Here is a 14,246-nt window from a genome sequence, read left to right on the forward strand (position 1 = left end):
CCCAGACCACGCCTCCCCGCGGAGGTCCGCCCTCGCCTGGCTCCGTTCGCCCTTCTAGGTTCTGGGGCGTGAACGTCTGGGCTTGGGAGGAGTACAGTAGCATCGGCCCTAGGAAGCGAGGTCCATTTTCTTCCGGACGGGGGTCAAAGCCCCGGGAAGCCGAGCCATCCTCTCCAGCCACCTGTCCCAAACGGAGCGCAGGCCGTGGTCACCTCTCTAGAAGGCTACAGAGAACCGGCCACGCTGACCTTCTCGGGTGCAGAAAGCCCGCTTCCCGGCCCGCTGGGAAGATTCCCGGCTATTCACCCGGTCGGGGAATCCGAGGGCAGGAGCCAAGCCAGGCGTGCCCGATAGACCAGTGGAGAGCACTCTCGCCTAACTGCCTGTCCTCCTCACCCGGACCCAGACTCCGCGCCGCACACTCCCCCGGGGGGAGGAGAGGCGGCGCAGTCACGCGCGCACCACACTTGCGCTCACGGGCGCGCAAGGCTCTCGCTCTCCGCCCCGCACACCTGCGCTCCGCCCCCTGGTCCTGGGCTGGAGACAGTCTAAGGCTTTTGGAAACCCAGGGCGTCTGCGGCGGCGCCCCCATCTCCTTCCCTTCCCAGGGCTGGAGTTGTCAGAGCCTGTCGCCGGCCCATCCAGCCCACATCCCTCTCCATCCTTCCCTCCCCCCGCCTGCCGCGGCACGGGTTATCTGCAGCCGCAGCCCGAGCCCTTGAGGCGGCGAAGGGGGAGGGGAAGGAAGCAAGGGATGAGCACCGGGAGGGCGTCCGGGGCTTTGAGCCTGACTAGGACACCCCTGGAACCCGAACCAGAGCCAGAGCCGGAGCCGGAGCCAGAACCAAACCACCGGTACCGGGTGGGCCAGGTGGTCAGGATGGGAGGTACCGAAAAGCGGGAGGGGGTGTGTGTGCGAAAGTACAGGCAGGGGAGGGGGCTGCGGAGGCCTGGCTCAGGCCGGCGCAGAGGAGGTGCGGACGCTGACTCAGGCACGATCCTTGCGCCGGCCGCCTGAGAATTCCGTCCCGTCTCGCTCTGCAGTGTCCTTGGGAGGGCCGGAAGCGCAGGACAAGCTGGAAAGGGGAACGCTCTGGGCGTCGGGGAAGCGGGACCAGGGTCGTGGAAGAGGGCTTGCGCATCGGCCGTCTGGCACCCTTGGCCCGGACCAGCACCCCCGGCACGGACAGCTCCTTGGTTGGGTAGGGGGTGGGGCCCGACCTCGGAGTCTTGCCCCTTTCGGATCCTGAGGACCGCATTCCTATCCCTCCCCCCATCCCTAGCTGCGGCCCCCTAACTCCAGGAGGCGCCCTGGCCCGCGCTCGCCCCCCAGGGCCTCATGTCGCAACCACAGCCTGACCTGGAGCCGCCCCAACATGGGCTTTACATGCTCTTCCTGCTTGTGCTGGTCTTCTTTCTTATGGGCCTTGTAGGCTTCATGATCTGCCACGTGCTCAAGAAGAAGGGCTACCGCTGCCGCACGTCCAGAGGCTCCGAGCCTGACGACGCCCAGCTCCAGCCCCGTGAGTGAACAGCTTAAAACCTGGTTCAGTCACCTTTCTCCCTTACCCACTTACCCTTCCTCCGAACACCTCTTAGTGGCCAACAGACCCAGGCCAAATCCCGACCAAGCTTTCAGGAGGCCTAGTGATGCTTTCTTGAGTTAGCAAGGGAAGTGCCACCACCCTGAAGGCAGGGCTAGAGAAAGCAGCATGGGTGGGAAGGGCCCATTGATAGTAGTCTTGGATTCCCATTGATTTCCCCAACTTTTCAGCCCTGGCCCTTGAAATGCTAATGTACAGCATGATGGCAAGTTGGTAAAGGGGTAGGTTTTGAGCAGTAAGCCACAGAAGCCACCAGGTAATATACCCCCAAAGCTGACTCATTTCCCACTTCCTTGCCAACCTCTTTCATCCTTCAGCTGAGGACGATGACATGAATGAGGACACAGTAGAGAGGATTGTTCGCTGCATCATCCAAAATGAAGGTGGGTGTAGGCTGGCCCCTGGTTCCCCACCTCCTCAACTTCCTCTTGCCCTGGCCTCCACCTTCACTGACTCCCTCTTTTCCTTCTCCCCTCAGCCAATGCTGAGGCCTTGAAGGAGATGCTGGGGGACAGTGAAGGAGAAGGGACAGTGCAGCTGTCCAGGTGAGCTAGAAACAAGGGTCAGCATGGTTTAGCTTGCCTTGGAGAGTACCCTCTCCTCCAGCACATTCCTGTCCCAGTCTCCTTGCATGTTTGAGGTGAAGGGGGAAGAGTAAGGCTGGCTCATGTACAGGAAGAAGGAAATTGTGTAAAAATCCTGAGTCCTTCAAATCACATCTCTCCTCTGGATATCATCAAGCCTAACATTCACCCCTTGTGCCACTTGTCTGGGTTAAGCATTGCCCTCTTTTTAGCAAACAACCCTGGGAGGGAGAACACATGGTCACTAACATCTCCATATTGACTTTATTAGATAAAGACAAGAAAAGAATGTTGGGGCCTGGGGGAGGTGGGGCATATGGGGGTTTAGGGCACACGCTGAAAGAACAGGAGCAAATGGAACAGGAGCAAAAATGGGAATGTCAGCCCTGCTCCCTTCCTCCCTACTGTCCAGCATGGATGCCACCTCCAGCCTGCAAGATGGAGCCCCCTCCCATCATCACACAGTGCACCTGGGCTCCTCAGCTCCTTGTATCCACTGCAGCCGCAACAAGAGACCCCCACTTGTCCGTCAGGGACGTTCCAAAGAAGGAAAGAGTCGCCCTCGGCCTGGGGAGACCACCGTGTTCTCTGTGGGCAGGTGGGGATAGAGTACCCTGGGGAAAGGGAGGTTGAGATGGGGGCCCCAATGATCAGAGTGGGCCTGGCTCTTACTTCCCAGACTGTGAGCCCCAGCAGGAATCAGGCTGCACAATGTGCCCCACAATCTGAGGATGTCTCCCCTGCCCTAGGCTAGAGGGAAGCAGCCATCAAACCCAGGATATCCTTGATCAGAGGGAAGGGCCAAGCAGCCTCTGAGTTGTGATCCTAAGCCCCAGTGTTCCCTCCCCTCCCAGGTTCCGGGTGACACACATTGAGAAGCGCTATGGGCTGCATGAGCATCGTGATGGCTCCCCCACGGACAGAAGCTGGGGGTCTGGTGGGGGGCAGGACCCAGGGGGTGGTCAGGGGTTTGGGGGAGGGCAGCCCAGGGCAGGGATACCTGCCGTTGAGAGCCTGCCCCCAGAGAGGCCCCAGCCCCCAGAGAGGCGCCAGCCCCCAGAGAGGCCCCTGCCCCCAGAGAGGCCACAGCCCCCGGCCATTGCCAGCCCCCCAGTGCAGAATGGAGGACTCAGGGACAGCAGCCTAGGCCCTCGTGCACTTGAGGGGAACCCTGGAGCCTCTGCAGAGCCGATGTTGCGGGCTGGAGGGAGGGGCCCAAGCTCAGGGCCAGTCGGTCAAGAGGCAAATGGACAGCCCAGCAAGCCGGACATCTCAGATCACCAGGTATGAAGACATTGCCAGGGTTGCGGTGGGCTGAGTTCTTACTGCCCCTACTCTGGGGGGCACTGGTATCACGGATATGACCCATTCTCTCATTGTTGACCCCTCCTCTCTCTCAGATGTCTCTACCACAGGGAGCAGGGGGTGTGTGAGGTGAGTCTGCCTGGGCCCCAGATCAGATAATCTCCTCCTCCCACACCACCCCTACTTTAAACTACCTAATAAGCCCATGGGCTCCCTGACCCCCAGGGTAAACTGCAGGCTTAGCCTTTGGTACAGATTCCTTGGTTTGGTGGGGGGGGGGGGCGGGTGGACATGGGCTCCAGGGGCTAGGGAAGGCCTGGGGAAAAGAAGGGACACAACTTGAATAGGAAGCAACACTGTCACCCTTCCTCTCCCCCAAGCTTGCTTCTTCACTGCGCTAATGGACTACAAGCTGGCAGGGCCAGGGGGTGGGTAGGCACAAAGCCCCTCCTCTCCACTGGACAGCACTGCCCCCGAGCTGAGGGACCAGCCCTACTTCCACCTGGAGTTGCATGGTCTCAGGCTGGGGGACCTTGGGAGAAGTCCCCCCACCCCACTCTGGGCCCTTAGTCTCTTCGCCTTCCCCTGCCTGCCAGGAGGCCGCCTGACCTGCCTTCCCTCACTCCATATGCTAGAGCGTGGCGGCTGGGAGCAGGCCCCTGCCCTTGGTGGGCCCTTAAAGCAATAGCACCTTAGATCCCCTGCCCTCTTGGCACAAGAGACCCAGGCCCTGGCTTGGGCTTCGTGCCCTTTATTCACTGTCAATAAATCCGCTCAGACCATTACAACTGCTTGGCATACTGGCTTCAGCTCCTTCTGACAGGCCTGACCATGTCCCTACCCCCAACCCCAGTGGCTCTGGCATCTGGACTAGGGGTGGTTCACAGAACCAGGGTGGAGACACAGATGAGCCAGAGCCACTCAAGACTTTGGAGGACGAATTCCAGCCCCAGAGATTTCAAGAGATTCCACCACTCTAGAGATGGGGTGGTAGCAGAAGAGAAAGGAGGGTAGTTCCAGCCCTAGAGATGGCAGGAGGATGATGGGAAAAAAGGAGTGGGTTCCAGCCCCAGAAATGGGGGTAGGGGAAATTTCTACCCCTGAAGGTGAGAATGGAAATGGGGGAGATTCCAGCTTTTGGCCGTGTCGCTCCAGATCATTGGGAGGGGGAGGTCTCTGATAGCACGGAGATGGGGGCAGCAGCATCACTGGGGGACAGTGACTCCCCCTGGCTTCAGGTGAGGGGATCTGGGTGGCCAGGATCCGGGGCTTTAGCCGGTGGGGGAGGTGGTGGACGCATCTGTAGGGAACACACAGTCAGTGCTCCAGAGGCCTCCCTTGTGGTTATCCCTGTCCATTCCCTCCACCCTGCAGATAAAACAGGACAAGTTGGAATGACCCCTCTCCACACAATCTCCTCCAAGGGAGGGGCCCTTACCGGCCTGAGTCTAGGTGCCATCATGTCCAAGGGTCCAGGGCAGTCCAGGTCTTGATCTGGAAATAAGAATAAGTCAGTCTTCAAACTTTGTTTTGTTCACTACTGTATCTCCAGCACTTAGGATTTGCACCCTGTAAATATGTCAATAGTCACCAACCTGGGCCATAAAATCCATCAATCCATCCAATCTCAACATTTATTGAGCACCTGCTGTATAATCAGCCCTGCTCCAGGTACCAGAGAAGGAGAAGTGGAATTCACAGCACTCCCACCCCTATGGCTGCCAGGAACCCAATAATGAAATACCAGCAAATGCAATGAATGACTGAATGCTGAATCACTCAAAGTGAACTACGGGTGCTGGAGAAGGGGGGTTTCAGGGTCAGGCTGTGAAGAGAAGGAAAGCACTAGAAGGTCTGGACATCTCAAGGAGGAAAATGATGATGCAAACCAGATGTTTGCAGGACTTAAGAACACTAAGAGCAGACAATGTGTATTGGGAAAACACTGCGGGAGAGGCTAGCTAATTTTTAAAATAATAATAATGAGGAACCAGCTACTTCTTGCATGCTTGCCATGTGCCTGGCACAATGCTGGGTACTCTATAGACATCTTTTTAACTCTCACAGCTCAATGAGGGAGGAACCTTTCTCCTCCCTCTGTAAAGGCCCAGACAGGCTAAATCACACACTAGGAAGTCAAAGAGCAGAATTTGAACAGTGGGCTCTGCTCCAACACTCAAGATCTTCTCACCATCATGCTGCAGTGAGCCTGATGGAGCAGGTTCCTGAGGGCAGGCAGAGGGACCAGTGTAACCTAAAAGCCCCAGGCTTCTCTTACCCTCTCGGGGTCCCCAGTTCTTTCTACTCACCCCTGGGCAGGACAGGTACAGGGGAACCATCCAAGGCAGAGGTGGGTGCAGGAGGGGAGAAGCTGGGAGGAGAAGGGGATGGCAGCATCTGGTAATGAGGGGGCATAGAGTTATTCCTGGCATGTGGGAAGGTTTCGCCAGCTTTGCCTTCTATCACGTCTTCAGTTCCTGTCCCATCACTCCCCAATCCAGAGAGCGGCCAAATGCTTGTATCTGGATGGGGGTTGTAGGTAATATACATTTCAACAGCCAGTATCTCTTGACACTTACTATGTCCCAGGCATTTTGCTAGCACTTCACATGCACTAATTCATTCATTCCTCACCACCACCCCATGAGGTAGGAATTTTGATGATTCCTCTGTCAGAGGTGAGACTCAGGTTAAGCCATCTATCCACAATCACAGAGCTAGTTAGTGGCAAAGTCCTGGCTAGAACTCCTGACTCCTACTCCTATGCTCTTCTTGCAACAGTAGGTACCATATATCAAAGCACCTCCTCTAGGCCATTGTGCAAAGTGCTTTTCCTCCAGTATCTCTAATCATGACAGCCATCAGAAGGAGGTATTATTATCCCCTTTTCACATGTGAAGAAACAAACTAGAGAGGTCAAATCACTGCCAAGGTAATACAATAGGGAACTGAACTCAGATCCAGCTCTAAAGTAGGACAACCAAACTCTTACGAAGACTGCCTTGATTTCCCTTTTCTCTGCACCAAAGGAGATGGGGAGGCCCAAGCCACTGCAGGAGGTAAACCTGGGGAGGGGTGGGGGTATTAAGATGAATATGGGGCCTCACTGGGGTGGGAGGGACAACCCAGAGCTGCCTGCCCAGGGAGAAGGAAGCCTCACCTGTTCAGGGTCTGAGAGTTCAGATGGGCCTGGGGGGCCAAGCAGCTCCTCCACCAGCAGGGAGGGGAAGACCCCAACATGGCCCCCAAATTCTCCCCTCCAGAAGCCATCATCCACTCCATCCTGGGCCCGGGGCAGCAGGCGGATGAGCGCCCCCTCGGGGAAGCTCAGCTCCTCTGCACTCTGTCCTGTGTAGCTGTACAGGGCACGGGCCAGGAACGCTGCAGAAGCCCAGGAGAAGTGGAGAGGGGAGAAGGTGGGTGGTAGTGCCTCGGGACCATGACACCCCAGGGCCACAACCCCTCAGGAATGCTTCTCCATACCCAGAATTTCCCTCTCTTACCTGTGGGCTCTGTCCCCAAGGGATTGTCGCTGTCATGGCCACTCTCGGGGAAGGAGAGGTCCGGGAAGTTGAGATACCGCTCAGGGACAAAGCCTACCTCACCGTGCTGGTTCCGAGCCTGCTCACCCAGCAACGTGAACAGAAAGCAGGCTTGCCTCAGCAGTCCACGGCCCCGGCCCTCCACTACTCAGTCTTCTCCTTTGCCTGGCTGGGTTTTTAGGGGCCACGGAGAAGTGCCTCCCACTGCCCCCTTGCCAAGGTCAGAGCCCCAGGTCCATACCCACCTTGACCCATTCATCGGCGTCTCCCTCCTCTATGACCTCTAGCCACTCGCCCTCTGTGATGGTCAGCTCATCCTCACGTCCTGCCTGGGCCCCACAAGGAAGGATTCAGGACTGGCTGTCCCCTATCCCTGCCTGTCTGAGGTCCCCACCCCCATTCACACCTGATAGCCAAACACCACATGCACAGGGCAGGGGAGGGGCCTGGTGGCCAAGGCTTGTGGGGCAGGCTCCTCAAAGAGCTCCCCAGTCTCCTCACATTCCTCAAAGTCAGAGAGCTCAGCATCCTCAGCCTGGAGGGGCAGAAAACAGACATCACTGTGAGGTCCACTCTCAAGCACCCACTGTACCTCCCACTCCTCCATCCTACCCTTAACATTGTGAATCCTCCTTCGAGGTAGTACCACCCATCCTGTTCACCATGTTTCACAGGCAGAAATCACCACAGAGCAGGGTAACACTAACAATAATCGCAGAGTTACAGTATTGAGTGCTTACTACCTACCAGGCACAGTGCAAAGTATCTTATGTATGTTGTCTCGTTGAATCTTAATAACCCAGAGTTATTTTGTGTAACTATTAATGTCATTTTACATCAGAGGAAACTGAGGCTCAGAAAGGTTAAGTTGCTTTCTAAGATCACACAGCTAGTAAGTGGAGTGGCTGGTACTCAAACTGCTCTGCTAGTCTGCTCTCAGAACCTTAGTTCATCCTATACGCACACTAAAAGTTCATCGAGAATTCTCTATGCTACAAACCATGCAAAGAATTATACTTGAGTGATTTCACTTAAGCCTCACAACAGCCCTTTGACTAAGGTACTATTGTGATTCCCATTTTATAAGGTCTGCTTTCCACTGGGGTGTCTGAACCTCCTGGGTGTGCATGGATAGGGAGTGGAGGGAGCTCACCGTGGGAGAGAGGTCCCTCTGGGACAGCCGGGCCTCGCTGAGCCGTCGCTCCTGCTCCACCTCGTCCTGGGCCTGGGTCATGGCTGGCTTCAGCCAGTGCTGCACATCCAGGCCAGCCCCCTGCAGCAGGGCCAGCCGGGCAGCCCCCTTCACCTGGCTCACCTGACACGGGGAGGAGGGATCAAACAAGGCGATGGCTGGGCATACATTTGGGAGGTGAATGGAGCCTCCCCAGGTATATCCCCACCATCAGATAAAGGTGTGAAGGAGCTTGTTGCCTGAGGAGGTGGGATCTCAGTGGACCCAACCCCTAGGGCTGCACCTCACCTGTGCCCGCCGGATGCTCTCCCTCACTTCCTGCAGCCGCTCTTCAATGCCGGGAGCTTCTCGCTCCGGAGCCTGCTGCCGCCTCTGCTCCAGCCGCTGCAGCACCTGGGTGGAGGCGGAGGACAGAGGTGGGTGGAGGTACTATGGGGCACAACTTAGTAAGGACTGAGTAGGTGGCTAGTTGCTTTACATACATGATGTCATTTAATCTTCCCTGTGAGGTAGGTTCTATTATTAACCCCACTTTTATGAAGAGGAAACTGAGGTTCAGAGAGCTTAAGTCACTCCCTTACTCAGGGTTCCCTAACTAGGAAGCAACAGAGCAGGATTTGAGTCCAGGTGGGTCTAGCTCCAAAGGCTGTACTCTTAATTACTGTGCCCCAGTGTTGGCTTCAAATACCTTTCCCTCCCCTCCTGCCTGCAGCCCTGTGGCATCCCCAGTGACTCCAGGATTCCCGTCTCTCAGCTCTTCCTGCCCACCCACGACACCAGCACCCCCCACCTCACCCGATGCCCGTGGTTCTGGATCTTGTAGTCTCGGGCAGCGCGGCTTGTCCAGCGTTGAACTTCTTTCTCCAGGCCACTCTCCCCAGCCACGCCGCCTGCGCCTCCCTCCAGCTCCAGGACACACACCTGAGCGAATGGGGAGCTGGGTGGAGGACCTGATGCCGCTCTTTCCCTGCTCCCCTCCCCTCCAGTTCCCTCCTTATTTTCTTCTCTGTGTCCTCACCTCCAGAGTCAGGGACAAATAGGTGGGGACACAGACCTATGTCCACGGACACAGATGTGCATTCGTGTGACCGCACAGACACAGAGAGTCCCAGAAATGGGACCCAGGTTGAGGGACACAGAAAGCATGAAGAAGATTGTGCAGTGAAGGGACAGAAAGGTGGAGTGAAGTATGTTAATCTATGTCCTGATGGGAGGGAGGTGAACTGGGGATCTGAACCCCTCTCTCCATGGTTTATTAGTCTCTAAGTTAATACCAGGACAAGGATAATGGGGGAGAGGCCAAAACCACAGTCCCCTTTACAACTGGCCTGGTTCCACTGAGCAAAGAGGTCTCACCTGATCATTCCCTGCTGGCTGAAACTGCTGAGGTGGGGTGGGGGAAAATACTCCGGGCTCCCGAAGAAAGAGCTCCAGATCCTGCTCCCAGCTTACCTGAGGGTTGGAAAAAAATCAAAGTCAGCCACTCACTGGTTCCTTCTCCAAGTCTGTCCCCAGCCCTTCCTGGAAGAAAGATGACAAGGTGAGAAGGAAAAGGTCAGGCACGCAGTGGGGTGGGCTGTACTGGGAGGGAAGGGAAAAGAGGGTCTCTGCGGAACTCTGACAGGACACAGCCCTCACCTGGGAGGTTGCCTGCCCCCCGCGGCGCGCATGCTCCAGGGCCATCTCTGCAGCTTCCAGCTCAGTGCGGCTCAGTGAGGTCAGAGGGTCCCTCAAGTGCTCCAACAGCTCACTGACCAGGGCCTGGAAAGAACCCAAGATGCTGACACCACCCTTCCCCCAAGCAGGCTCTCCGTCCAGGTTTGGATGAGTGATGTGCATGAGGTATAGGAAATCGGGAAGAAATAAGATATTATTGCTTCTAATAATAGGCCCTCATGTGTGCTAGGCACTTAACAGTTTCAAAAGCATTTTCACATCCATTCTCTCCCTGGAGCCCCATTAGCCTTATGAAACAGGCAGAGCAGGGGTTATTCCTGATGAGGAAACGAGTTCAGAGGGGTTAAGTGTTTTGCACAACGTCATGCAGCCAGCTAGAAGCAGAAGCAGAACCAAGGTATGTCTCTTCTACCCATTCTAAGCAGGCTAGGTCCCTAGCCCCACCCAGCCCAATGGTGATGGGAAGCAGGAGAGGCCCTCCTCAATGAGAGGCAAGGGTATCTGGGTTGGGACTGGCCTTGAGCAGGGCTGGCAGTTCTTCCTGGTAGTAGTGGTCCAGGTGGGCATTGGTGGCCACCAAGTTGAGCAGGTACTCATTTCGGGCTGCTCTCAGCTGCTGGGAGTACTGGGCCGACTGGGCAGACAGCTAGGAGGGGAACAGAGGTGTCAACTGGGAGCCCTGGACCCTTGGGGTCTTCCCAAAGCCAACCCAGATGCAGAATGGATCCTCACATTATTGAGATGCCCAGCACTACACTACAAATTTTACATACAACAACTACTCAAATCCTCTAGTGGCATCTGCATACATTTAGAATAAAATCCCAACTGCTCCTTACCGTGGTCCACCAGGTCCAACAGGAGCTGTCCCCTGGCCCCTCTCTGACTCTTCCCACAGTATTCCAGCCATGCTGGCCTTCTCTTTGTGCCTCGAGCCTACAAAGTTACTCCCACCTCAGAGCCTTAGCACTCACTGTTGCCTCTCCCTGGAATGTTCTTCCCCTAGATCTTTGCGTGGCTGGCTCCTTCTTGACACTCATGCCACCTGTTCAGAGAGGCTTTCCCTCTAAATTACACTCCACTGTTACCCTTTATCATAACACCTTCTTCTCTTCTCATTTTATTTGATTCTTTTTTTGCTTATTTACTGCCTCCCCTAAGGAGGCTGTGAGGGCAGGAACTCTATTGGCAGTGTTCCCCCACTGTATCCTCAGTGTTTTGAGCAATGCCAAGTACACAGAAGTCCTCAATAAATGCATGTTAAAGGAATGAAAAAGAAAAGTACTATTTCCATTTTATAGATGAAGGAAATGAGGCTCCAGAGAGATCAAGTTTACCAAGATCACATACCATGGATGTAGGGAAGCCTGGATTCATCCCAGTCTCTCAGACTTAACCCCAGAGTTTCAAACCACAAGACTAACCTGCCCACCTCCCCCCTGCCCCCACCCATGCCCGCATCCTCTGAACCTTGGTGCTGAGTTTCTGGAGACTGGTCCGAGTGTGAAAGAGGCCATGGTCACTTCGGTTCAGCCTGTGCAGGCAAGGGAGAGGAGCAGAGGTCAGGCCCAGCCATGATGCCTTGGCTGCACACCCCCCAGCCTCTCCCCACCTCCTGCTTCCTAACTCCCCATGATGCCACCTGGCCTGGACATCAGCCGCCTTCTCCTGTGCCAAGGTCCACACGCGTTCCCGCTGCCCATACAGCTTCCGACTTCGGCTTAGCTCCCGGACAGACTGCAGCACCTCAGCCTGAGCCCTCTGGAGGTTCTCTGCTCCCTAGGGGCATGGACACACAAAGTCCTGATCCAGACCACCTCCAGCCCCGAGTCAGCCCTTCCTTTACACCATCCATTGAGCCATACCTTCCTAAGCACCTGCTCCTTGGCACTCCGCCCCGTGCCCCCTGCCAGGTCCCGGTAGCGGTCAGACGCCTGGAGCCGGGCTTGGCCCCCAGCCATGGTAGCATCCAGCAGGCATCTCCAGGCACCAAACACCATCCTGCCTCTCCCCAGAGAAGGTCTGTGTTGAGGAGGGGAGCACTCCAAAGCTTCATGAGACGACCCCCCCCCAACACCATGGGAGGCAGACTGCTTTCCCATCCCCCTCGTCTGGGAGCCCGTCAATCGATCAGCCCATTAGCTCAGCCACAAGGATCACTCATGCCCTCCACCCCCACCCACAGTGTCCTTGCTGGGTCAGCTGCTCTCCAGCTGCTGTGTCAGCTTTACCTGCAGCTCACGTGTCCTTCCCCCTTCATGTGCCCTCCCCAGAGGTTCCTGAGTTTGAGCTCCTCATCCCTTCTTGGCCTCCTGGTCTCACCCCTACCCCTGACAATGGGACCCACCTACTGTCCATTTCCCCGCTCCGGTGTCCTTCCCTCTTCAGGAATGGCCCAGCCAGTTTCTGGAGTGCCTGGTGAGAAAGTCATCACAGACCCAGTTCCCTTTCAAAGACTCCCCCAATTGGGAGACTACAGGATCAGAGTATAGTAATGACATTCACTGGACCCATATTATATGCCACTCACTTTGCTAAGTGCTTCACATGCATTAACTTATTCCACCCTTACAACAACCCCGCGTGAAGGAACAATTATTATTATTCCCATTTCACAGAGAAAGAAATTGAGGCCAAGAAAGTAACTTGTCCAAGGTCACACAGCTGCTAAGTAGCACAGCAGGGATTTGACACAAATCGGCCTAACTCTAGGCATTTGTTCTTGACCAGATCAGGGGTATGTGTGGAAGCACACTGCTGCTTGTGTAAAGGAGGCGAGAACAAAAGGGAAGGTCCAGAAGGAGGAGTCCCATACCTGCCCATACTCCCGCTCAATGGCTGCCCTCTGCTTGCTGTAGGATCTGTGGAGATTAAGTGGGTGGGGAGTTGTTACTATTTGGTCCTCTTCTCCCTACCTAGATCCTCTCCTCAGCCTGGGCAGGAGGGAGAGGGGAGCCAGGCCTAGAGTGTGACTACACCAGGAGGGACTGAGACTGAAGAGAGAAAGTCCTTGAGATCACCTCGGGAAGCCGCAGCACAGGACAACCTCACCTCATTGCTCAGAGCCTCAGCAGGATCCTCCCCACCCCTGGAGAACCATCTGTGGGCTTGGAGGTGAGAAATGATGGGAGCCTGGGTACAGGGTCCGTCAGGCTTCCAACAGGTCTGGAAGAGGGAGGGGGATTCTGCCCTAAGCTTGATTATAGGGGTGGAGGAAGTGGTGTGGAGTCAAGGGGTTTGAGGGAAGGTCCCTGTGTGTTGGGGTGAGCGGAAGGATAATTCCTATCCGGTATCTGGAGAGGGAGGCCTAGGGTGAAGGCTCTGAATGGGCAGGTTGTTGAGCTCTTCACCCCCGCCCGCTCCGACAGCTGTAGTATGTGGCGGAGAGGCTGAGCGTGAGGCAAGAGAAAGTGGGAGTACGTGGAGGGGGTCAGGGGCTACCTGATATCCTCCAGCAGATCTGCCTCCCTCTGCTGCCGGGTCTGAAGAATGCTCAGCTGCTCCAGGAAGCGAAGCTTCACCTCCTGGGCCGGCTTCACCTGTGGGGGTACGAGGAGAATGAAGACCTCTGGAGCTGGGACCTGAAAAACACTCCACGCAGGGAGCGGTGAAGGGGCGGGGCCAGCGAGGAGCGGGGCTGTTTCCTCGGTTACTTCTGGGTTGGCCCTTGACCTCTTCCCACTCCTCGTCCACCACCGCAGGTCTGGAGTCCCCTTGGTCCCCACCACTCCCCCGGCCCGCCAGGAGTCCCTGTTCCCAGCCCAAGCTCACTTTTCGGGGCGGCGGCTGCATCTCCGCTCCGGCCCAGACAGCGACTCGACTCCGGAACTCGAGGAAGCCCCGCCCACATTTAAGCCCCGCCCCGGAGCTGGCCCGGCCCCGCCCTCGCCCCGCCCACGGCTACTAGCTGGGCGGCGAAGCGCGAGGGGGCCTCAGAGGAACTAAACCTCTGTTATTGTTGCGAACACCCCGGAAAGGGTCCGCGCCGCCGAGTAGACGCCGCGTCCGCTGGGCGGTAGGGGGAACCTCAGGTTTCTGTATCAAGACGCCTAGGTTCTATTTCTAGGGGAGCTGCTGACTCAGCCCGTAATTATTTCTAATCATTTATTTACATATGCAGATCTCCAGTTCTGGCGCAATGGGTGAAGGACGGCGAGGAACTCAAGTCTGTGACCAGGGAAACTGAATCACTGGATGCCTGAGCGAAGATGCATCTGATGAGGGAAACAGGGCTGGTCCCAGACCTTTTCCCAATTCCCACGGAACTGGAAAAGCCAGAGTGAGAGAGGGTGAGAAAGACGCCTGGAGCCAGGAAGGAGCCAGTGCCAGAGGACAACTCAGG

The 14,246-nt window shown here is 56.3% G+C and overlaps 2 protein-coding genes across 8 annotated transcripts; one reads left to right on the top strand and one right to left on the bottom strand.

The window, feature by feature from the left end:
* The first annotated feature begins 57 nt into the window (after positions 1–57).
* On the top strand, positions 58–4,058 carry RELL2 (RELT like 2). Of its 3 annotated transcripts, XM_031449229.2 has the most exons (9): positions 58–855; positions 1,045–1,202; positions 1,434–1,523; positions 1,922–1,987; positions 2,083–2,149; positions 2,601–2,786; positions 3,043–3,472; positions 3,589–3,622; positions 3,874–4,058. In XM_031449229.2, exons 1-8 carry the CDS (start codon positions 755–757, stop codon positions 3,619–3,621), a joined length of 1,131 nt encoding a protein of 376 aa, XP_031305089.1. In that variant the 5' UTR covers positions 58–754; the 3' UTR covers position 3,622; positions 3,874–4,058. The 3 variants fall into 3 exon arrangements, with proteins under 3 accessions (XP_031305089.1, XP_031305090.1, XP_010980447.2); XM_031449230.2 differs by having other exon boundaries at positions 59–887; positions 1,045–1,523; XM_010982145.3 differs by having other exon boundaries at positions 758–862; positions 1,045–1,523.
* A 170-nt stretch (positions 4,059–4,228) lies between these two features.
* On the bottom strand, positions 4,229–13,769 carry FCHSD1 (FCH and double SH3 domains 1). Of its 5 annotated transcripts, XM_064484396.1 has the most exons (21): positions 13,676–13,769; positions 13,346–13,443; positions 12,720–12,765; positions 12,252–12,319; positions 11,770–11,926; positions 11,547–11,683; positions 11,375–11,438; positions 10,422–10,550; positions 9,866–9,988; positions 9,584–9,679; positions 9,023–9,148; positions 8,511–8,620; positions 8,189–8,345; positions 7,442–7,570; positions 7,281–7,364; positions 6,997–7,114; positions 6,654–6,874; positions 6,486–6,558; positions 5,803–5,890; positions 4,932–4,987; positions 4,229–4,793 (listed from the first exon to the last, which is right to left on the bottom strand). In XM_064484396.1, the coding sequence occupies exons 1-20, from the start codon at positions 13,694–13,696 to the stop codon at positions 4,942–4,944; spliced, it is 2,091 nt and encodes a 696-aa protein (XP_064340466.1). In that variant the 5' UTR covers positions 13,697–13,769; the 3' UTR covers positions 4,229–4,793; positions 4,932–4,941. The 5 variants fall into 5 exon arrangements, with proteins under 5 accessions (XP_064340466.1, XP_064340467.1, XP_031305086.1 ...); XM_064484397.1 differs by lacking the exon at positions 6,486–6,558 and having other exon boundaries at positions 11,770–11,905; XM_031449226.2 differs by lacking the exon at positions 6,486–6,558 and having other exon boundaries at positions 8,189–8,350; positions 8,516–8,620.
* Between the last annotated feature and the right edge of the window lie 477 nt (positions 13,770–14,246).

This window comes from Camelus dromedarius, chromosome 3, assembly GCF_036321535.1.
Source record: "Camelus dromedarius isolate mCamDro1 chromosome 3, mCamDro1.pat, whole genome shotgun sequence".
Lineage (NCBI taxonomy): Eukaryota > Metazoa > Chordata > Mammalia > Artiodactyla > Camelidae > Camelus > Camelus dromedarius.

Coding starts and splice junctions, on each gene's coding strand:
- RELL2 (XM_031449229.2), top strand. CDS start 755: ATGAGCACCGGGAGGGCGTCCGGGGCTTTGAGCCTGACTAGGACACCC. Junction 1,203..1,433: donor ACGGACAGCTCCTTGGTTGG/GTAGGGGGTGGG, acceptor TGGGCCTTGTAG/GCTTCATGATCTGCCACGTG. Junction 2,787..3,042: donor ACCGTGTTCTCTGTGGGCAG/GTGGGGATAGAG, acceptor CTCCCCTCCCAG/GTTCCGGGTGACACACATTG.
- FCHSD1 (XM_031449226.2), bottom strand. CDS start 13,696: ATGCAGCCGCCGCCCCGAAAA. Junction 12,320..12,719: donor TTGAGCGGGAGTATGGGCAG/GTATGGGACTCC, acceptor CTTTCTCACCAG/GCACTCCAGAAACTGGCTGG. Junction 9,680..9,865: donor GGGGGCAGGCAACCTCCCAG/GTGAGGGCTGTG, acceptor TCCAACCCTCAG/GTAAGCTGGGAGCAGGATCT.